General features: G+C 42.1%; 1 protein-coding gene across 1 annotated transcript; it reads left to right on the top strand.

The window, feature by feature from the left end:
* The first annotated feature begins 17290 nt into the window (after positions 1-17290).
* Positions 17291-22776, top strand: sox1a (SRY-box transcription factor 1a). The gene is made up of 2 exons (XM_005942198.3): positions 17291-18720; positions 22663-22776. The coding sequence occupies exons 1-2, from the start codon at positions 17878-17880 to the stop codon at positions 22681-22683; spliced, it is 864 nt and encodes a 287-aa protein (XP_005942260.1). The 5' UTR covers positions 17291-17877; the 3' UTR covers positions 22684-22776.
* The last annotated feature ends 1484 nt before the right edge of the window (positions 22777-24260 follow it).

Here is a 24260-nt window from a genome sequence, read left to right as displayed (position 1 = left end):
TCCTCTTTAGTCCCCTCATCCCCCACCCCACCTCTTCCCCCCTCCTCCTCCTCTCGCGACGACACCTGGCGAAAAATGATTCATTAATTCAAAAAGCAGCATTTTTGAAAGCCCTATTTCAAAGGCATCGACAGGACAGAGAGAGGAGTTGAGTGGGGCAGGGTGAGCCGGGAGAGCTGAGCGAACGGGAGGAGGATGGAAGAGGTGGAGGAGGCAGAGAAGGGCAGGGGAAGGCAGAGCCAAGGTGTTTGAAGGTGTAGAGTGCACTTCAAGTTTCTGTCATGGCAAAGCTCAAGCTTGGGAGGAAGGAGCAGGAATTAAAGAGAAGGTAACAAGGATACCTTGGATTTACTGCAAATTTTGCAAGCTTTTACTTGTAATAACATGACAGACTGTCTGCAGCATTACAGTTATAGGGCTAAATGTATTCATCCAAATCTAATCAGATAGAGTAAATTACTTTTTTTTGCATTAAAAATTCATATTCCACCTATTGGGTAAATCAGAAGATTCTGAAAGTCACCGTGACTATGATGTGTTCACTAACACACACACATTTATACACACTAGCAGTAAACACTAACAGCGGGATCATGTGTCGGCCACTCCCAGTCCAGCTGAATCTTTCATACGGCTGCAGATGATGTGGTTAATTATAGATGGCAGGACAAGCCGGGATCCTTAGCCTCAATTAGACAAGGCCACAGGGTTACTGACCTGCACAGCAACTGTCAGTGCCTGTTACACACTACACATGGCCGGTGACAGCGAGAGGGTCTGGGGGTGGAGGGCAGGGCTGGGTTACAAGGGCTTCTACAGTCTGCTTTTCTTTTCCAGGAAAAAAAACAAACCCAAGTAAAATAGTACCCCCCGCCACCCGCCCAACACGCACCAACACACACCAACACACACCAACACAAACAATCAAAAACTCACAAATGAAAATACAGTGGTCTCAAATGAAGGCTGATTTTGTAATCAGTGGAATTAATCTCATTATTAGCTTATTACTGTTGCCTGATTGTGTGTTCTGTATGTGTGTGTGTGTGTGTGTGTGTGTGTGTGTGTGTGTGTGTGTGTGTGTGTGTGTGTGTGTGTGTGTGTGTGTGTGATTTGTAGCACTGTTGACATGTTTTACTTTTTTAATTTATTAATTAACATCATACAAAGAGCGGAAAACAAAACCAAATCAAATCACCACGTGGTGTGATCACCCTTTGCTGTTAAATCAGCATGCGTTTACACCTGGAATTAAAATTTGTCTCCACATGTGTCCCCTGCGATGATTTGTAGTTAAATCTGATTTTCCTGCTCTGTATGCAAATAAACACATAGCCTGCATTACCTCCATTTGCAGCAACCAGGACGGGAGTTCTGCATGGGTCCATTTTTGTAGAATAGCAGAAATTTAAGCTTTTTGTTACAGCCAACATATCACACGTTTAGCCTTATCCATTTGTTTATTCATCTGTACGAGCTTGGACGGCACATGTGTCTACTGTGAAATTTCTGCCTGCGAAGGACCATGCTAATGCAAATTTACACGAGACAGTATTTATTACATACAGAACGCAACATATGACAAACTGTGCAGGGGTCCTCTAACCTTACCCAAAAAGGTGCTCACAGTCAAAGTACAACAAAAGTATGAAATGTTTAGATTTTTCGTTGAGGGGTATTAGGACACAATAAAAATCATCTGGTGTTAGCAGGTGTTAATATTTGGTAAATGCAACCTTGAATTAACAATAAAACATGACATATTCCAAAATGTCATTATCTATTTAGCAAAAAATGAAGCCAAAAAAAAAAAAGCAGTATGTGAAAAATGCTGCTAATCAAATGCAGTTTTTTAACTGATCATCAGCAAATGTAGCCATCTTTATAAAAGTTAAAGTTTGGAAAGACATTAACAATGATCTTAGAGAAGCAACAGTTGCTGCCCAACAATATGTGGAAGGTTATAAGGTCATTCCCAGATAATTTGAAGTCCATCCTTCCAGAGTGAGAAAGATTTTCCACAAGTGGAAAACAGTCGTCATTCTCCCTAGGAGTGGATGTCCTAGCAAATTCACCCAAAGGTTAGATACCCAAACATTCAGAGAAACTGTAGAACTACCTCTCAGATTCTTTTGGCCTTAGTTATGATATAAAGTATTAAAGTTTATGACAACCCAGTTAGAAAAGGTATGGCTTAAATGAACACATTTGAATACTTACGTGTTCAAATGTAAATACTTATGGGCTTATGTGTGCAAAGTTGCTTCTGAACAAACTACATGACATTTGGAATAATGTCCTCTGGACAAGCAAGACCAAAGCGGGGATGCATATTAGCACAAACACCTCATACCAACTGTGAAGCGCGGTGGTGGAAGGGTGATGATTTGGGCCAGTTTTGCAACCACAGGACCTGGGCACCTTGCAGTCACTGAGTCAAACATGAACTCCTCTGTATACCGAAGTATTGTCAAATGTGAAGCCTTCTGTCTGACAGATAAACCTGGTCTGAAATTGGGCCATGCAACACGACAACGATCCCAAACACTGCAGCAAATCTATAACAGAATGGCTGAAAAAGAAAATAATCAAGGTGTTGCAAAGGTCAAATCAAAGTCCAAATAGGTCTTTACAACTATGTGAGAGACTGATAAAGTCACACAGAAAATTATTACTTCAAGTTATTCCTGTTAAAAGTGGTTCAACAAGCTTTGGAATCTCTGAGTGTGTCTTTAGTTTCTCACACAGTGGTTCTACATTTTTGATGAATTTGGTTGGATAAATATTGCCACAGTGTCATACGTCATGTTTTGTTGAACTCACATTGTATTAACTTAATTTTAAGACCTATTAAGGTGGAGATCATTTTTTGTTATAGTCTGCCTTAGTGAAGTGACAAAAGTCTTTTTGGCTATAGGTCATACAAGGCTGGGCGGTCCAACTAAAATGTTGCAAACACAAAAACACAATAAGAAACACTATCAGGAGTGGCTACTAATCACTGTATATCACAAATATAAAAGAAAATAAAGATCAAACAACTTATTTAACAGAACTAAACATTTTTAATATAAAAAAGCTCAAAAATGTATTTCAAGCAAGACAATAACATTAACTCTTTACTTGCTACAATTTTTGCATCTCAAAGCAAGCAAGCCCCTCAAAAGCCTCTCATAACACATACAAATACTGCATCAAGTTCTGTTAAACAAGCCACTCCTAAGACATTTTCTGAGCTCTCACAGAAAAGAAATACTTTCCTTTCCCCCAAAGTCAGTGAGCTCACAGGAGAAAACCAAGAGCTGCCACTAGTTATTCTGTGGTGTAAGATTTTTGGATGGCACTCACTTCTACAGAAGCTTCATTTGCTTAGTAACGCTCCCCCTCTCCCAGTTTTGATCTGTCTACATAGCGTTTTCTGTTTTGTTGATCATTAGAATATGTTGACTAAGATTATTTTATCATGTACGTGGCCTGTGTGTCTCTATTTCTAAACGTTATGTTTGTAAGTGTTAGCAGGGAATATATTTTTCCTGCTAACACAGCAATGTAGAAGATATGAAGCGAGCATCTAAAGTTGTTTCAAGCTGTTAGAATTTCCTTACCGTAAAATCCTGAATAAGGTGTAATGTCAAACATAAACCTTTGGTGTATTTATTTATTGTATAGTGATAACTATGGCCACATCACTAAAAAAAAGATCAGCAAGGAAAGAAACCAGCCTGCAGTGTTGGTAATAAAGTCAAAAGAAAAGAGGCATTTTTAGTAGAGGAACAAAGTTTGGGGTGGATGGATGGGTCATGCATGATCTCTCCCTGTACCTAACCCAGCTTGTGGGTACAAATATCAAATGTTAACTACAGTGTTTGACTGTGATTTGGAAATGATTGGAAACCACAGATAAATTTCAATTTATGGGGACATTATAGCACCCTGAGTCATTCCAGGAAACAATGATTAATGACTGATTTTGTAACACATGCTACAATTTGCAGGATTTCTTCAAAGAAACATCATCATACAGACAAAAAAGCCAGTTCTGCTAACAAAGGCTAAGTAGAACTGACTTGGTAGGAGAAATTTCTTCTTATACGTCATAGATCCAAGATAAAAAAAAAACCCACATTACTACTGACATTTCTGTGCACTCACTTTTGTACTTCTAAATAAAGAAGTTCGATGTGTTTGAACTGCTGGCTTTTGTGCAAACTGCTGAATGCGATGTCACTGTAACTAAAACAAAACCTGCAAATATGAGACCCAAGTTACAAAAGACTGGAATTTTCATTTTCAAAAGTGCAAGAAAGTCCAATAAAAGTTCCATTTAAGTTAAAAGAAGCTGAATAATTCCACGTACAATGTACAAACTGCTTTTTGTGTCATTGTCAAAACTCACTGTGTAAAATTTTCTTTTTACTGTGTAACCCATTGTTGTGACCTCCAGCAGTCTGGTATGAAAGCATCCAAGTATAATCATTAGCATCTACCACACATCAGCACAGAGCATTGATATTTGCCATGTTTTTTTCTCACGGAGGTAGCTATTGGTGTAGTATGTCCCATTCCCAGGGTGTCTCTCGGAATACTGTCTCTGGGAACAAAACCAGGCAAATAGCCCTGAAATCTATCATATAATGATCCAGCCCTAATGACTATGGCTTCAGGAGTAGGACAGTCCTTCAGTTAATCGCTGCTGTCTACCTTCACCTCTGTATCTTGTAATTACCGTGTCCTCCTGGGCCCCCCTGTGTTACTTCTGCGCTCCCCCACCACTTCATCCTTCCATCTACTATCTACTGTACAGAATGAAATTTCCTCTTAAAGGGAAAGAAAGAAATTGGGGTTGTGTGTTGGCAACTTTTGAGGCAATTATTTTGCTAGAACATGAGAGGATGCAATATGAGCACGCTAATTTTTCATTTCTCGATCAGAACCGCAGCACGAGCCGGTGCCTCTCACGATAAAAACTGGCCTCATTCTGGCTCTGCTCCCAATTCACCTCCTCCTGCTCTCTCACTGCTGCCTTACCTGTGCTCGGCTACGTCTGTCTGTGCAGGTGAGTGAGAGCCAAACCACCTTTGGGACTTGCTGATTAGGGTATTAAAAATAAATGCGCACTTTTGGGGTGGGGGGGTGGGGTTGGTGGCACAGTGGTATATATTTCTGTTAATTTTTCTTCTCCCCCGCTCCTCCCCCCCTCCTGTCTCTCCCTTGTAGTGACTGATCTGGCAGAATATGATAGCATGGGCTGTCACGGTAATAATTAGGCCTATTTTCCGTGAGGTCATCTTACAGGGACGCTGGGCGGCTGTGGTTCACACACAGGGTGCTCTATGCTATTCCTGCCCCAGAGCCCCCAGGATATGATCGTCCACACAGGGCAACAAAGAATCACTCCGCAGCAAATGAGCGAAACATAAAACACCTACAATCTGATATGGACTGTGGTTCCCAATGCTTAAAACGCTGGGAGAGTTTACCTTACTGGGCTTTTTTGGGAAAGGGGGGGGGGGGGGGGTACAAATCAAACAGCCTTTTACTAAATTATCTGCAAGTCTGAAATATTAAACAAGATTTGTGGCAGGATTAAGGTGTCAAGGGAGTACAAAGGGTGAGCCTGGGTATATTTGTTGGTACACGGCAGCCGAGTAATTGAATAAGAAACTTTACATCTGGGTTTAAACAAAACCTGAAAGTGTGAGGTAGACATGAGAGTATCTGATAATGGTTTTGTTACCAGAAAGCCAACAGTGCCAAGTCAGAGCGCAACATATTTCAGTTCCATTCAAAACACTCCCTGGTTGGGTCAACAGCTGCAGGCTAGAATTAGAAATCAATTATTCAGCTTCGACAAGCTCATTAAGTCCCTGAATAGGATTTTCTGTTCTGAGTCTGCCTGCTCATTTCTCCTAGCTTGCAGTTTCTAATTAGTATTTCTCTTCTCTTTAAAGTTTGATGGGAGTTTGGGTAAAAATGTGGGCATTGACTTAACACTCACAGGGCTCTCTGAACGGTATCATTATCTGTAGAAGAGGCTGTGTCGGTACATTGGAAGACCACTAAGGTTGTTTGCTTTCAGTTTGGGTACCATCTAATGATTGGTGTCATCAGGCTAAATTAGGCATTAATAATCAAAGGAGTGTAATCTGGATAAATTAAGCATTAAAAATCAAAGGATGACTGGAAATTATCACACGCAGTAAATGAAGCAGCACTAATCTGCAGTAAGAAAGAGGGCACGAGGCCAGCAAAGTCTTTGAGACGGAAAAAAGGAGGGATGTGTGCTGGCAAATGCATTTATAGTCAGTACTTGCTGAAAGACTACTCTGTGCTAAAATGATTGATGTTGTCATAGAAACATCCATCCACTCCATTTGACGGCATCCTTCGAGTGAAGCCAGACATAAGCTTGCATTTCATAATGTTGCCTACATCACCTACGCTTGCAAGAAGGCATATTTGCAAACCCATTCCCCCGTCCATCCCTTGTTCTCTTTCACCGCGCTGCCTTCTCCCATCCCTCCCTCTCTCTTTTCCCTCTCTTCCTCTCCTCCCTTCCTCTCCTCTCCACATTGTGTGTGTCTATCTGATCCCGTGGCCTTTTGTTGCGCTATGAAAGGCCTGATGCCACACTCATTATTTTCTCCTTTATCTCTCTCCCCACTGCTCTGATTAGAACAGTCGCCCCTGACAGACGCCCTCAGCCAGCTCCTATCCATTACAGTGTGTGCGCATGTGTGTGTGTGTGTGTACGCGTGTATGTGTGAGTGAGTGAAAGAGAGACATGTGAAGCTACTCACCTATATAAATCATAAGTGTTTTCAGCATACTAAATGTCTGTGTTCCAAATGAGGATATGAAAAACATACATATTACATAAAGGCTAAAATATGAGAAGAAGAAAAAATACTTTATTTAAAAATTATTTAAAGGTTTATATTGAATAAGACTGCACTTGCTTCTTCGTATGCACACTCACACCCACTCGTACACACACACACACACACACACCATGGGAAAAGTGACTGGCTCTATAAAACTGTTGGTGGGATAAAGTCTGAATATTGATGGGAACTGCTTAGCTTTATACGCCCAAGCATGCATGTGTGAATGTATTAAAAAAACTTCTTTTAGTGACACAAACACAAGGAAACGCACACACACACACACACACACACACACACACACACACACACACACACAAATATGTATCAAACTACATTCCAGTTAAATGCAATGCCTGTTATGTCACTGATGATTCCAGGGATTCTCTGTAGACATAAACGCACTCCAATAACAGTGTAATATGATGTGTCGTATACACAAAGTGAGCAGAAACTCTGCAGAGAGCATTAAATGCATCAGTCACTAATCTCTAATAAGCCGTTTACAGTTAGAGATTTAATTTATGCACAAATCAGTCCTGCTGACTTATAGGAAATGCTTTTAAATATTTTCAGATACATGTAAAATAGAGCAAAATGCCTTTTTTTTTACACATATAATATTCTCTTATAGGTGCTTGTTTTCCCAGAGTAGTCTGAATATGTCATTATCTATTAAATTGTATTATTATGCAAAATGAGGCAGAAATTTGATGAAACTCAGATGGATTCACCTGAGTTAATGGAATATGGGTTTAAGAGGGAACTAATTATCCCAGTTTAGCAGGGAGTGAATGCATTTCTTTGCAAGGCCTGATTTTGAATGTAAACATTAATGGCCTCCTTGATTAGCATAAGAATGGTGCGTTATTGTCCTGCTCACTCTGCATCCTATTGGATATGCATCTGTGTTGCTCCAGACACACACACAGACCACAAGCTTTAATACACTTATTACCTGTCTTATCTACGAACAATGCCATTTTTGTTTTTATTGTCTCGCTAATCCATAAAATTCATTTCTCCAATCAAATTACAGTTTTAAGGCCCAATGACATAATTGGGAGCTTCAATTTTTGTGCACAAGACAAGACAAAAAATAAACAAACAAAAAGAACAAGTTCAAACTTTTGAGGTAAAGCATAATATTCCATATTAGTTGAAGTGGCAGAGTCATTGTGATGCTGGTCTTTCGTGTCTATGCTTCCTTTGGTTGGCGTTTATCTACAGAATGTATTAGAGGGCTAAGTGTTAAAGTATAAACAATGCAAAACAAAAAAAGGGGGAAGGGCTGTTAGGGGAGTAAAGAAACATGGGACTCAGGTGAAGAGTTAAATTAAGAAATGAGGGCGATGAGGAGAGTTAAAGGGCAGGTGAAGAAGGAAGGCTTTGACTTGGGGCCTCCCGGGGACGATGACCTTATTTCAAATTCTGGGTGAGGGACTATAGTTCGGCAACTGAGGAGCCCCCCCTCTGTCTCAGACACACACACACAAACACAATCAAACACACTTTCAAGGCTGAGTTCGGAAATAGAGAGCCCCCCTGAAGTCCTGCAGCTCCTCAAAGGCCAAGCTGCTGCTGCCGTCGTTAGTAAAGCTACACAATAGGTTACACATACAATACTCCTTCAAGGTTCAACTTCACATCCTAGTGACAACAAAGACACTAAAGTCTCCTCACTGCTCAGTTTCCAAAAAGAAAAGAAAAGCAAAGAAAAAAGTTGTGATGTAGGATGTGTAAATAGAAAAAGAATCAGAATCAGAAAGGCTATGTTTGCAAATCATTTGAAATCCATATTTAAGTGGCAGTCACATTAAACTGAATTAGCAAAAAGTCAGTAACAAGGATGTGTATAAAAGGAAGCTTGTTTCTCAGAAGTAAAGATGAGAAGAGGTTTACTACTGTGTGAAACTGCCCAGGCAAATACTTCAACAACTGAAGAAGCATAGTTCTCCATGTATGGTTGCCAAAACTTGGGGTGTTTCTTATGTACGGTATATAATATTATTAAAAGAAATCTCTGGACAAATGGTAAAAGTCAAAAAAACAATATTTAACCGCAGTAATCCTCCATCCCTTGGGCAGCACAGCATTAAAAACAGACTTGATGGTGTAGTGGAAATCACTGCGTGGATGCAGGAAGTCTCATTGTCATTGGCACAAATGGTTGCTGGATCCAGAAGCACTGCAGCCTTCTCTGGGCCCAAGCAAATAAGATGGACTGAGGCAAAGTGGAAATCTGTCCTGTGATCTGATCGATCAAAATCCGAAAATCTTTTGGGAAATTATGGATACTGCATCCTCTTGGTTAAAGAGGAAAATATGTTGTCAGCATACAAGGTTCAAGGTTCAAGGTTCTTTATTATTTGTCACATGCATAGTTATACAAGTATAACACACAGTAAAATGTAGCCTGACACGCTCCTCGACATGTGCAAAAATTGGGGGGGGGGAACATTATATATATATATACACACACATATAGTATATACACTGGGTGAATGTGCAGTAGTAGCAGCTCTGTAGATCAGGCTCATTTGGATATTTGTGATTTTTTTGTACTGTTACTGAACAGTTTTGATGATGTATTGTCCTGCTGGGGGAGGCTGCTGCCAGCGGGGAGTATTGTACCAACTAGACAGTCTTTCTTACTTTAGCAAGTAAGTGCTAAACCACCTTCAGCAAGGCTGAGATTATGTGTAGATTTGGAGCACAGATCTACAAACAATCTTCAAGCTTCAAACCTTGTAAAACAGCTAATTAGCAGTGAAAAAAAAAACAAGAAAATGACACAATACATTGTCAGTGATGTTTTACATCTACAAAACTGGTTACCAATGGCTCAGATGGATTAGAAGACATCGTGGGATTTGTGAGTGTGAAGGAGGGAGCAGAGAGGAAGCATTCCAAGGGTTTGCTTAAGTCCTTTCCAGTGACCTACCAGCAGATAAGAAATAATAGAGATAAACTGTGTAAAAGGTGGGACTAGTCACTGTAACGTAGATCTACTGGTTTGTGCGCACCTGTTTTGAAGCCTGTAGTTGGCATTTAGGCAATTGCTCATCTAGCTTTAGTGCTTGTTTGGGTATTGTTCGTAAACTTGAATTTGGGCTGGAACCTGGTTGAGAATGCTGTGGACACCCATAAGGTAAAAACTCATCAGCCACATCATTACGGTTACGAAAATGAATGCCATGTTGTGTTAAAGAAGACTTGAAGTTTGGGATTTTGACCGTAAACTTGTAAACCCTGAAGCTTGTTTCACACACAGTTTCACAATAACCAAAATTTTTTGGAGGCGTTCAAGTCACAGACAGTCAGCGAACTAATGGGTGGATTACAAGAACAGAAATGTCTTGCCTCTGTCTTACCAGTTGTACCGATGCAAAGACTAATCCACCAATTTTCACCACCATTTACACTATCAGTGATGACCTCAAATGCCAATTAACACCAGTGTGTGCAAATAAAGTGGTCGAATATCAGTGTTAACCTACAGAGGCTGGTCTTTGCAACTTTTGATCCTGGGTGAAGCAAGCACAGAAGAAAACCTTTATTCCAGTTAGCGTGGCCTATTTTCATGATCACCAAGAAAGTTACCAAGCTTGAAAACAGAAAATGTGTGTCATTAGTTCAGGATAATACTGAAAACTATGTGTATCATCCTGTGTGGTGCATCATATAGATAGCACTGTATATAAATATTGAAATAAACTACAAATTAGTGTAAAGATCTTTTTTTTTTTTTTTAAAGTTACTCATACTTTGGTTTCTCTCTTTGGATAGATGCAGTGAGCAGCGCTTGCGGCTTTCTTTTCACATCTCTCACTTTTCATTTCTCCCAACATTGGTTTCCTGTCAACCATCTTCCTTATCTTTACCTCTGTCACTCTGTTTTGCTACAGCCAGAGCAATTTGTGCTGAAAAGTGTAAAAACATGCATCAATGGCTGAATGGGACTGCGGAGTACATCAGTGCTAACAAGGTCTAAGTGCCAAAGTGGTTAACTAGGAGTCTGCCTTCACCGCCGTCCTCCCTCACAGCCACGCCGGCTCGCTCTCAGTCATCTACATTCCCTGAACCAGCCTCATGTCTCCTTAATTTTCACCATTTTCAGTCTTGTCAGTCTCTATATATTGCCCAAAGTCTAGCGTGACAGATTTCACTATCATCAAAGAAAGATTTTCCATTAATGGGCCCTGACCTTGTCTGACTACTGTACTTAAAAACCTTCTCTGCTGCAAGGCACACTCTCCCTGAATCACTCCTTGACCCACACCCCCACACCCAACCACTCCACACCCCAACTTTCCATTTCACCTGTCTCCTCACCATAATCTCCCATTTTTTCCCCCCTCCTCCGTAAATTTTCTGCTCCTCTCACCTTACAAGAGCCCCCCTCTGTTGTTTGTGGAGGCTTGCCTGATAGCCATTAGTGTTACACCCTATTACATCAGTAATGACTGACTGTGAGCTCTAATTAGAGATGTGTTAGGGAGAGCTGACTTACCCCCTCCTCCTCCTTCTGCTTTTCCGCAAAGCTGTTACTGTGACTCCATCGCCGTGGCGACACCATTAGCACAGCACCTCTAAGAGTTGCAACTCCTGACTGTTAAAACCATTATGTTCATTACAGACCAATCAGAGGGGAAGGTGTTATGGCTAATTGATAAGCTGAACAATGCATAAAATCTTGTCTCTAATTGCCCTGCGGGAAAAGGAGAAAGCACCCTGGGAGAAAGAGACAGTGAGCGAATGAAAGAGAGGAAGTGAGGAAGCGGCTGGCGTACTAATTTCAAAATCTGATATTTTTTCACTCGAATAATTTAGGCTTACAATATGTCTTCATCCAAACATGCTGTAGATTCCCCCCCTCTTTCTTGAATAATGGGATGTTTCTTCTGGGTTTGTCATCTGTGATAAGATGATTATCTGAAAGGTCTGTGGCACATTGTGAAGAGAGTCTCGCCTTCTCTGCTGGAGTAGGTAATCCTGGGTAATAGCATTATGGACACAGTGTTTTCCTAAAGCCCATGATTATCCGCTGCTGTTTGCTGTGGGATTGACATTGGCCTTCTTGGTCTCTCTCTCTCGCTTGCTCTTTCTCTCTCCCCTCTCTTCTCCTCTCTCTCTCTCTTTTTACTCACTCTTTTTCTCACTTTTCTCTCTCTTTATGTCATCCTGTCTCTGACTCACCACTCCATCAAACCCTTATATGCTCTTCTCTCACGGTTCTAACAAGAGAAGAAGATGAAAATAGAGCACATGGAGCAACAAAAGAACAAATTGCTTGTAGACAAGAGTGCCCCAGATTTGAATGACATGTTATGTTCTCTTTGTCAAAAAAACAGGGGGGAAAAAAGAAAAAATACACACTTTCACTTTGGCAGTTTGGGGTTACCATCCTGCTTGAGACTCAATAAAGACATTAAGCTATTTACTGAAATACATTTTGAAATCCTACATATAAACCAGGTTAACTATTCTAAACACCGCCTCTCCACCCATGCAACAGATGATACATCACATTACATCGCTGACTGAGGTCTTCATATTTTTAAGTGCCATATGATTGCGATTCGAGATAGACAGAATGAACTGAACTAAGACCTCTGCTTTTAGCCAATTGGCTCACTTTTTTCCCTCAACGCTTTTAGGTCTGAACTTGATCTTATCTCCCTCTCGGGCTGTCTCACCCAACCTCACCCTGCACCCCACCCCACCCCCTCTCTCACCCAGCCACTTTTACTTAGCTTGCCACTCTATGTCAATCTCCCACTTATGTGGTTTATTTGTAGTGCTTATTTGATGCAACACATCTCGCATAATATTCACCGGCGAATCGGTAAAACCTGACAGCGTGGAGAAGTTGTTTTAATCTGCAAGGTGGCTTCTCTTTGTCCTGGGAAGAAAGTAGATTTAGAAAAAAGGAAGTGTTGGTTAACCACCAGTGGTTTAACGCAATAAGCCAGTAGGTTATCTCACACCTTGAGGGTTATCTTGATGTTGCACACCAGGAAGAAATCTTGGCATCTATGTATCTATGTTTAGGCATCTATGAAATGTATTTTCGCTTTAAAACAAATTGAAAAGAAAAACATTTTGAGGGATAATAACATAAGCCCTGTGTGCCCTTCTAAACTGATTAGGTTACTAAACAATAATGAACGTTTGTAAGAAAGCATTCCTAGAGCATTTTTATTGGCAAAGAATGAAAAAGCATGAAATTACTTTTATTAGGAGTTTTTCCACCTTGGTTCCCCCAGTAGGCAGATGGATGCCTGCAGCAAAGACACCCATCAGCTACAAGTCAGGGAGTCTGTGAGTTCTGGCAGCCCTGGAGCAGGGATGCTGCAACAGGCATTGGAGGGAGAGAGGAGCAGCAACAGGAGGAGCAGCAGCAGAAGCACTGCTGAATCCATTAACAATGAAGGAGCTGCTCAAATGGGCTCTGGTCCTGTGTTTGCAAAACAAATGTGACATGTGAGGGTTAGGCCGGGGAAGAAATTAATCTGTGAAGCAATCAACGGTGAGTTCAGAGGAGGAGACCGAACCATGTGTGTGAAACACATGCTGCATCTCAAAACGGTAAACCTGTGTGTAGATAGGAAAGCTTTAATCAGCCCAGCTGTGTGGCTGTTGCATGTTTTTTGTATGCTATATGTGTGTGTGTGTGTGTGTGTGTGTGAGTGAGTGTGTGTAGGCTAAATCCTTCCCCACCTAGAAGCTGTCAAAACCACATGCTTACAAGCTGTGCAGGTTACATCTAATTGGATTCTGTGGACATCACAGCATGAGACAATATTTGATGACTCCAAGATCATATTGTAGGAAACAGTGTATGTCCTGAGTAAAAACAGCTTCCAAAGTCAATACCGACCCCTCCCCACCCCTTTTCCTCCCCCCCACCTTTGCGTCCTTTTCTGTTCCAGGATCAGTAATGGGAGTCAGTATCCAGGAGGAGGCGAAGGGGGTGCGGGGGCTCCTCGCCAAGTCCTCGCCCCTCCTCTCCGAATGCGGCACAGCTGCCTTTCAGAACCCCGCCGCTCCAGCCCATTCATCCTGGAGAGCACCCCCCCTCCCCCCCCCACACACACACACACACTCCTCTCCCCCCACCATCACACACACAAAAAAGTGGCTATTTATTAGAATACTTGTTTTGTATTGTTCTGTGCCACACAAAAGACGCTTCATTATGTTAGAAGCAAGCCCCCTTTTTGCAGAGAGAAACAATAACTTGGAATTGTCTTTTTTAGAGTGTATAATAAATGTCATTTCTTCTTGTCTCTGCCCCTCAGTGTGTGTTGAGTGGTGGGTTTGGGCACCGGGCACGGATGGCCTTGGCACTCGAGCGGCCAGATTGTAGTGGGAGTAGCGGTCTTACATGAAGCTTTGGAGGGGTTTAGGACGGCTTTAGGAGCATGGAGGGAGAATTCTTCCCACTTTGTCTGGAGTAGAGGGAACGAGGGGGACATGCGTAAGTTTGCATATTACAATTCCTTACGCAAGAAAGTCATTTTTATATACATCTAATCTGTAGTTAAACTGTCTGTTGTGCGTAAAATCGCCTTTTTAACGCGTGGTGGAATTAATTCTCAAAATTGTTATAATATTAACAGAGTGAAGCGAATTTGAACGCTTTCTGAATTCGGCGTTTCCGCTTGCTGAAATAAATGTCTTGTTGACAGCCTTTATTTCGGAGCGTCTGTGTTCAGTGCAGTGCAGATAATATGTGTTTCCAGCTGCAGGCTGTCGTTTTATTTTGGAACAAGTGAGCTCCACAAGGGGCTGCGCAAAGCTCACACTGTGGCTTCATGATCCTACAAGTTGCTCTTCAACCAGCTCAGTTAGATTTTTCCGAGGGAAGAAGATCGGATGTGGTTCGCCGGCGCCTACATTTGTTTCGCCGTAAACAATAATAACTGTTTGATGGTGTAAAATACGAGGGGACGCATTAGACTATCCAGTGGCAGCCTGTTTTCACTCAGGACTCTATGTTTGTCTTGGTGTTTCTACTTTTCCGTAGGTTGTGGGGAGGGCGGGGGCGGGGGGGCTGACCGTCACATCTTTAGATTTAGGATGTGTAATTTAAGGCTAAGGAGCAGATGCTTTGTCTCTTAAACTCGTTTGAATAATTAGCTCCACGTTTTGTGTCCTTGGTGTTCAGGACTCCTTTTACTTCCTTAAAACTAACGCCACCCAGTTCCACGAGCGCCGGCTCTTGTGCACTGCTGGGGCACAGCCACAGCCGTGTAAAAACGCTGTCCCCGCTCAGGTTAACTGCATCAAGGGGTAAAAAAGAAAAAAAAGAAGAAGAAGAAGAAGATGATGAAAGGGAGGAAGCCAGTCAAAAGATTTTTTTTTTCTTTTTTTCTTTTTTTTGTTTAATTAAGGGGTTCCTTTGCGTGGGACTGATTCCTGGACGCAGAGTAAAATAAAAAAATTTTTAAAAAAAAAAAGCATAATAGCACCCGCTGGCCGCTGCGCTCGAGGAGTCGGCACGCAAGCTGTGTGTATTTATTTAAAATTGTTCACTTATTTATATATATTTTTTATTTTCTTGTGGCCATGGAGGGTGGGAGGGTTGGATAACCGCTTTGACCCTTGGCCCCAGTCGCGCACCATCATCACAGTGCGCACACAACCCGTCACAAAGGCCGCGCACAAAAGGAGCGAGGAGGTTTGAAAGGAGGTTTGTTAAAAGAGGAGTGACTGACGGGGAATGACAGAGAAAGTAAACAGGGGCCACCAGGGTCCCAATGTCACTGTAAAGGCTAATCCTGTGCGTACAAGCCTAAAGACACTCAGCACGGAGAATAAATAACGACAATAATAGTATGATTCTAACAAGAGTGACAGTAATAGTACAAGTCATATTTTCTCTTACTATTGGCTATTTAAGAAAGCTAACGATAACAATTCTAATCTTTTCATCAGGATGTCGACTTTTTTAAAATAACTGCTGGAGATGCATTGATGCATTGCAGCACTGGTGTGAATTAAAGCAGAGTCGTGTCAGGGCAGGGTCCAGGCAGGTTTAAGAAATCTGAAAAGCATGAAAATGTATTTAATACATTTATTAATAGGCCGGTTTAATATTAGCGGTGTTATATGTGTGCTTACACTATTTAGTTCAAATATGTTTAAATTAAAAGAAAAAAGAAGGTTAAATGTTTTTATGAATTAGACTTTCAATATTGAGCAGATACTGACAAATCGCTGTATCTGTATAATGAGACAAGAATTGGTTTCTTATTTTCTTTTTCTTTTTATGCGTGCGTGTGTGTGATCGCTTCACTCGCACTCACCTCCCCAAAGCTCTCCGGGTGTCATCATTACATTGCCATCTCCCTCGGGCCTTAAGCCACGTTTGCCGTTTATTGACCACCGTGACATCAAGTTAACCCTATCACCAAAAACGCCCGGATCCGTCCGAGTGATCTTGCTCCCTCTGGTCCTAAACAGAGAACCATATCAAGCTAAGCTCCAATTAAAATAAAAACAGCAAAAGAACGATAGAATGATTAAATCGTTAGTCTCGCCGCGGGAAGTGGTATTTCGTTTTCCCTTTCAATTAGAGGTTGATTGGGCTTTTCAGGGGAGGTCAGCTGTGAAATCTGGATTATATATGCGCGGACTCGAAGACACAGACCGCTTTCCCCTCTCGTGTATTTTTTTTTTTTAACAAACGGAATACCTGACTGGATGTTAAATAAGAGGCGTTAACAGACCCACAACATATCCACTAAAAATGACAGTTTACGTGTAGTATTTCTTTTCATCTATAGCTGCACGCGGGCGCGTGGCCAGGACTCATTCACCATCACCAGCAGACGGCGATAATGGCTCTTTGCCCCGGCAATTTCACGTCATTATACGACTATCCATCCTCTTGGGCTTCGTCTCTCAGACCAAGAGTTTTCTTTTAACCACATCTCTTTCAAATAGTTTTCAGCTATAAATGCGCTTAATTTCTCTATCTGACACCTGCTATTACTTCAAACCTTAATTACATACCTGGGAGGAGGAGGGGGTAGGGGTGAGGGGGCACAGGAGAGGGAGAGAGATGGTTTAAAATTTGATATCTGAGGCGCTTGCTCAGCATCAAGTCGTCTGAGACTAGTTTGGGGGCAGAGTGTATTGCAAATCCTGTGCATAAATATAGTGAGGCCCAGGCTTCTAGTGCGCGTTGCGAATGTGAGTATAACTTGTTAAATAGGAGAGGAAGTGTCTTTTCAATGTCAAATCTGGGAAGAAAGTTGAAGGTAAAAAAGAATTTTACCCACACTTTTATGCTTCCTAATTTATAAGCTGTCTGATTTCTTCCTTCTTTAAAAAAAAAAAAATCAGCAGCCATAGTCTAACCTATTTTTTTTTTAATATAAATAAATTGAGATGTTTGACTCATCCTAATCACAGACTGCACCCACTGTTTGGCCGCTACATCAGTGCTAACAAATCTTCGTTATTTTTGTGGATGAAGTCTTCGAGAGCGTGTTTGGAAATTTCAAATGCCTCGTGCTATTTGTGGGATTGACCCTCCTTTCTCCCTCCTCATTCTCCTCCTCCTCCTCCTCCGGTGTGTTCTTCCTCTATGGTCCTCTAGTCACCTGACCAAACGCCATGCAAATCATTCCGCTGCTAGAGCCTCATTGGCCGCTTGTGGCTCATTTAACCGCTGTCAGTGCTCATCATATGGCCGCCGCTTTAACCAACTTCTCAACTCCGACAGGAAAAGTGGCTCAAATGCGCATTCTATCACAGTGGATGTGAACCAGCCCAGGCGAAAACAGGGCGAACTGCTGGTTGGAGAACATTTTATATGCCTTTTCGGATTAATTTTCATCACGTGTTTATTTCAATTTGGGGTAGAATATTAATTTTGTAGCCCAGTCATCTCGAGCGCACCCGTACCTGTGTGCGCCTGACCTGTTGTGAAAGTGACTTGTTTTTTCTCTGTTGGTGGCGAAGTTTAAAAACCAGGTGAATGTATAGCATGATGATGGAAACTGACCTTCATTCCCCCGGCCCCCAAACGAACACGACGACGGGGCAAACGGGGCCGAATAGCGGGTCGAAAGCGAATCAGGAGCGGGTGAAGAGACCTATGAACGCGTTCATGGTGTGGTCCCGTGGGCAGCGGAGAAAGATGGCGCAGGAGAACCCCAAAATGCACAACTCTGAAATTAGCAAGCGGCTGGGCGCTGAGTGGAAGCTGATGTCCGAGGCTGAAAAGCGTCCATTCATCGACGAGGCTAAACGGTTGCGAGCCATGCACATGAAGGAGCATCCGGATTACAAGTACCGACCAAGACGGAAGACCAAGACATTGCTGAAAAAGGACAAATATTCCCTTGCTGGTGGACTTCTTTCTGGGCCGAGCGGTGGCGGTGGAGTTGGTTTAGGGGTTGGCATGGGTTCATCCGGGGTCGGGCAGAGGTTGGAGAGCCCCGGAGGTCACGGAGGTTCCGCCAGCTCCGGCTACGCGCACATGAACGGCTGGGCGAACGGTGCGTACTCGGGGCAGGTGGCTGCTGCCGCGGCGGCCGCAGCGATGATGCAGGAGGCTCAGCTAGCCTACAGCCAGCACCCGGGGAGCGGAGCGCACCACCACCACCACTCACACCACCATCATTCACACAACCCCCAGCCCATGCACCGCTATGACATGACAGCCCTGCAGTACAGCCCCATCTCGAACTCTCAGAGCTACATGAACGCTTCCCCATCCGGCTACGGCGGGATCACCTACACGCAGCACCAGAGCTCCGGCGTCTCTTCCTCAGCTGCCATGGGGACATTAGGGTCGCTGGTGAAGTCGGAGCCGAGTGTAAGCCCTCCCGTCAGCAGCACACACTCACGGGGTCCTTGCCCCGGAGACTTGAGAGAGATGATAAGCATGTATTTACCTACCGGAGAGCCGGGGGACCCCTCAATGCAAACTAGACTCCATGCCTTGCCGCAGCATTACCAGAGCGCCACGGCTGGAGTGAACGGGACCGTCCCGCTAACACACATTTAGAACTCATAGAATAATTGAAAACTGCAAACGAACCATAACCAAATATTTACCTCTTTTCTAAAATAACCCCGGTCCTGAGAACTACCTGCATTTTGTACAGAATGTTTATGATATTGTAAATGAAGGGTAAATAGCATATTCATCTCGGCTTTTTTTGGAATAGCCACCAGTGGAATTATATAACAAATATGATGCTGAGATATTGGTTATTGTGCTATCATTTATTTATTTTTTTTGTCCTTTATTTCACAGTCTTAGCTGAGGGTTACGCCAGGTTTTCACATTGGGGAGATTTGCTTCAATTGTCTCATCATTTTTGGGGGTCGGGGGTGGGGAGGGGGGAGTTTATTGTAAGTTATTTGAAAATGAGATAAGTGTCATAATCATAAGAAAGTGCTTTAAAAGATATGGGAAAATCAGCTTCTTTAAACATTTGTGTTCATTTGCAGAAGCCTGTGTCATAATTCTTGGAAATCATCTCTTTTTATTGTAACACTCTAATTCTTGTAAATTGTGAATAATTTTAATATTTGAAAGGATGACGGGCAACCGCTGTTGTAATTTAAGTGCTTTTCCGCGAGCGAAAAGCTCTGATATTGCAATGAAGAATAATTGAATAAATTTCACAAGATGTTGCTTTGATTCTTAAGAGAACGTCTTAGATTGATTATTTTTCACAGTGGTCTTACAGAAGTGTTTTGTTTTGTTTTAGGTAACAAGAATATCGTCAGAAGTCTTCACGAAAAACAAAAAACAAAATCTTCTATTTAAATTTTGACGCTGGTGGACAGATCCCTCGAGCTTTTAAATGGTCCAATTGTTTGTGCGTAATTACGCGTAAAAGCTACAGCCTGTAGGGCTGTGAGGGAACCATTTCACTAACAGGATGCTGTTTTAGAAGCTGAAGTTTCATGTTTAGAAACGTGTCCATAAATTGTTTTTAAAAAGTTTGCTTTTCTCTATTTCAGTAGCACGCAGGCTCCAATACTATGAAAACATTTTTTTAAATATTCAATGCAGGCCCAGATTGTGGCCCGCGTTCTCCTTTAATATAAATATAAAAGGACAAGCTTGATTTTGAATATTTTGAAAAGTTATGATGGCATAACGCACAAGAAGAACATTTAGCATGACAGCCACCTGTTAGTGTTATGAACGAAGCCTTCTCGTTTATGAATAGAAATTTGATTATATTTGTAATAAGCACATGTCATTTTCCCCTTTAAAACCTTATGAGATGTGAATCCTTTAATCCTTTATTAGCAAGAGCAGCTTAAATCTTTTTTAAATATATATATATATATTTCTAAATGAAACTAGTTCATTATCTATTCTACTATTATATTAATCAGTGTGTCTAATTGCATTTTTCTTTACGGAAACTTGCGCCAGAATTTCATTTCTTTTCCGATGAAAGCAGATTTTTTTTTAGTATAAACTGCTCTTAAAAACTGAACAACTTCTCCACTGTGTATTTCATTTTTTAAAGGAAAATATTAAGCTATTTCTTTTTTTATTTAATCACTTTTAACATGTGTTTGATCTCCTGAGATGCATTTTTTTAAAATTCCAATTTTACAGCTTCTGTTCTGAACACACTATAAAAAAAGAATAAGGCAGGGATAGCAAAGAACAGCTATCTAAAAATGTCTTAAAGAAAGAAAAAGATTTTAAAGATAAAATTATTTGTTTCTTTAAATAAGGGGATAAAAATCGAAGTCTGGGTTGTCAGTAATCTTTCACCCGAACTGCACCATCAGTTCATCTTGCATTCACTTCTCTTATTAGCTTTATTTTTATGGTGATGTCAGATAATATATGTGAATTATTAGATTATATATATTGATTTGTACGTTATAAGCTAGAATGCGACAGAGGGTAAAAAGAAAAAAAGGGTGGGATTCACAAGAATCCTAATTTCTTTAGCTGCATTTTCATCAGCTTGCTAATCAAAGAACCGGCACTTAAAGAGGCTTGATCACTCGTCTAACAAATAAATGCAATCTATGTTACTTGGCTTTTATTCTAATTATTTACTCCCATAATGTGAGAAGCAGCAAGGTGGTGGGGGACTTGTTTGCTCCTTTTACTCTCGAGCAAAATAGCAGGAAAGTGAAAGGGGATGTGGGCAAAGTGCGTGAGGCACAAACTGGGATTCGAACAATAATTTCATGTTCGATAAAAACCACTGAAACTTGAGAGTGAACCAACGACCCGTGATTGTAATTAAAGGAGAAAAATCTCTGTTTAGATGAAAAACAGACGCACAAACCTGACAGTGTCCAAACTGTTGCTCGGACTGAATTTTGACTTCCACTCGTCACAGCTCTACAGAGAAGTAGCTTGTTGAGTTGGTGATGACTCATCAGAATTTCACAGATGTAGTGTTTTGATTTTGGACCGGTTTTGGTACCTTTGACAAAAACACCTGCATTTTGAATAAGATGCCCGCGTCATTTTTATAATTATCATTAATCTAAAAGAAATATATGTATATATTAGGCTGAAGACAGGCCACAGATGTTTTTGAGATTTTCCGTTTTTATCGCCTGTAGGCCTCATATGATACCCTAATAGTCATACACATGCAAATGAGGGGAATTTATGCCTGCTTAGGCATAAAAAAAAATCAATTAATCTCAAATACATAGTTAAAGGGCCTATTTCACACTGATGAAGACTTGCATGGTATGTCAATTAAACCTGTTAGGCCTCATAGTAAAGCATGTAACGTCTGGCTGCGCATTAATCTTTTAGGGGGCAAAAAATCAGAGGAACAATGTCTGGAAATTAGTTGAAATTCCAAAACCCGAAAGCAATTGCATCTATGGAGACATCTCCGCAATACAGCGTGCACCGTATGGCAGGGGATGGCCTCCGCGTGTGTTTTTGCATCTGTTTCTATCTTATCTGTTGATGTGAAGAGATGCGGATTAACACTGAAAGCCCGGAGAGGCGGAGCGCGTCACGGCGCATCGCCAGGCTAAAAAGAGGAGCGTTCTGGCAAATTTAACCCGAATAAATTACACCTTGAGGTGGAAGAGGGGGTAAGTGTAGGGTGCAAAGTATACAGGCTATGTGGCGCTTGCTGCTGCTACTGCTGCGGGTTGGCCATGCGCTCGCGCGCGCGTGTGGGAGAAAGAGTATATGTGTGTTTGTGTGAGTGCGCGCACGTACAGCTGGCTGGCCAATAAATCTCTCCACCGTGCGATACCCTTATCTTGTAGCCACCGATATATTCCGTGCTAGGAGGCCATCAGCTCCAGCGCACACTCGGTTGTTCGTAAAGCCCCGATCCCTTGCACTCCCTGTCCTAAATGGGGATAATTAGCGTCACTTTATCACGCCTCTGCATATTTTCTCTGCGTCTCCCCCCTTCCCTAAAAAAAAATTACCAAGCAGCCTGCTCTCGTCGCCCGCTCTGTCACAGAAGATTATGGAGACAGATTGCACAGAGCGAATGTGCCGGGCGAGATTAGCGCGGAATAGAGAAAGCAACTGGGCCAATGAATTCCTCGGAAGGGCCTTATCGTGCAATTACACGTTGACATGTTTAACAATCTTGCTGCCTCTTAATCCTGCAGTGCTGCTCTATCTACCCACAGCTACCACGCTATATGCCGGCACACAGACCTAATGCACCGAAACGCGGCACAAATGTACTAAAAGTTATGAGAAATTGCTTTATTTTGAAACTTTGTTCACAACATCCACCAAACGCATTTTTTTTATTTGCTTTTTTTTTTCCAGATTTCACCGTTGCTGGAATAGCATCTGCACTGGAACTTTTTTTTTAAGAGGTGAGATATTAAAATACATCTTCTTCATTTATTGTTACCCCAAATCATTGCTTTACTGTAACAGCTTCACAAAGTGACAATAATGATGATGATGATAATAATAATAATAATAATTACAATAACAATAACAAAAAAAAGGGGGGGGGGCGCCATGTGCATCCGGAGTGGCGACGCAGAAAGTGTCCGTCTTGTCTGGAGCTAAATGTAGACTTTTCCATGTGTCTATCCAACACACACAATCACCACCACCACATCCCGACCCCTCCCCGTCCCTCCTGCCTGGCGGTATATCGGGGCCTGTGTGGGAGTGATTGTGGAGCGCCACTGTAGGAATTTGGCAGGGTCCGCGGTTTGGAGAGCCGCCCCACGCTGTGTCCCATTCAGCGGCCAGCGCGCTGTGAGGTTGGGAAGTTTCAGTCAGCCGTACAACTCAATGGCCCCCACAAAGGCGATTACAAGCCCCAGCGCATTCCTGTAGGGACCTGGGAGCGGCGCAGGTGCGAGGGGGACCGGGGTAACCCGTCAGAGGACAGATAAAAACGGGACAGTGCTGGGGACCACACAAAACCTGCCACTCCACAGGAACCGGGGATTTTGGGGGGGAGGAAGGAGGAGAAAGGGAAGAATAAGTCTGTAGAAGATGCAAGTTAAGGGGGTGGGGTGCAGCATACTGAGTGGTCTCACTGTCCATCACTGAATGAAAGTGTTTAAGTGTTTAAGGATTCCTAGTCAAGATGGTAGCCTGGATTTTTACAAAAGTCACAAGTCTGCAGTCTCCCTTTACCAATCTGGACTTATCCCTTCTCGTTTAATAAAAATAGTCTAACACGGAGTGACATTTATGAAACTACTGCAAATTTTAAGTTAAAATCTTCAAAGCTTATTCGACCCTCCCATAAAACATAAATTGTTCACTGCAGTCTGTAATAATTTATATATTTCTTTCACTCGTTTTCAGCCTATCATTGACTTGTTCAGGTGTGTGCAGCCCGCCACACAAAGACAAACGCTCATCCAGCAGCATGCAGCTTGTGCCGTGGTACAGACAAAGAGGGAACATGTAAAGAGACTAGATAATAAGTATCTCAGGTGACTACATGCTGTGATTACCAGGTTGCTGGTTGTTATATAGGAACTATATTACATAGACACGCAGTCCCACTCTGTGCACACGTTCAGACCCACACGTTCTGCACTTGCACACACACAAACACACACTCTTGAGAGATCCTTGGTTATCACACCCATCCAGATTGTTCTGAACTACTTATGGAAAACACACACACATCTCAAGATGTGGCCACTCTTGCCAATATGAGCCCAGTGTTAAGAACAGTTGTTGTCGTTGTCGTCGTGTGGTTTTTTTTTAGCATCTCTAAATTCCTAGCGTTGCTAAGGTGCTTTGGGAGGGGATTAACAGAGGCTGGCGCCGATGAGCAAGCCTTCCAGATTTCCAACCAGTAGTGAAAAGACAAAGAAAGAGGGGGGAGAGAAAAAAGAGAGGAAAAACAGCAGAGGGTTAGACAACGGGGAAATGGCAGTAACAGC

Source organism: Haplochromis burtoni, unplaced genomic scaffold (genome assembly GCF_018398535.1).
Source record: "Haplochromis burtoni strain Fernald_Lab_line unplaced genomic scaffold, NCSU_Asbu1 Contig_333, whole genome shotgun sequence".
NCBI lineage: Eukaryota > Metazoa > Chordata > Actinopteri > Cichliformes > Cichlidae > Haplochromis > Haplochromis burtoni.
The sequence above is the reverse complement of the archived record's forward strand: the minus strand, read 5'-3'. Positions and strand labels throughout refer to the sequence as shown.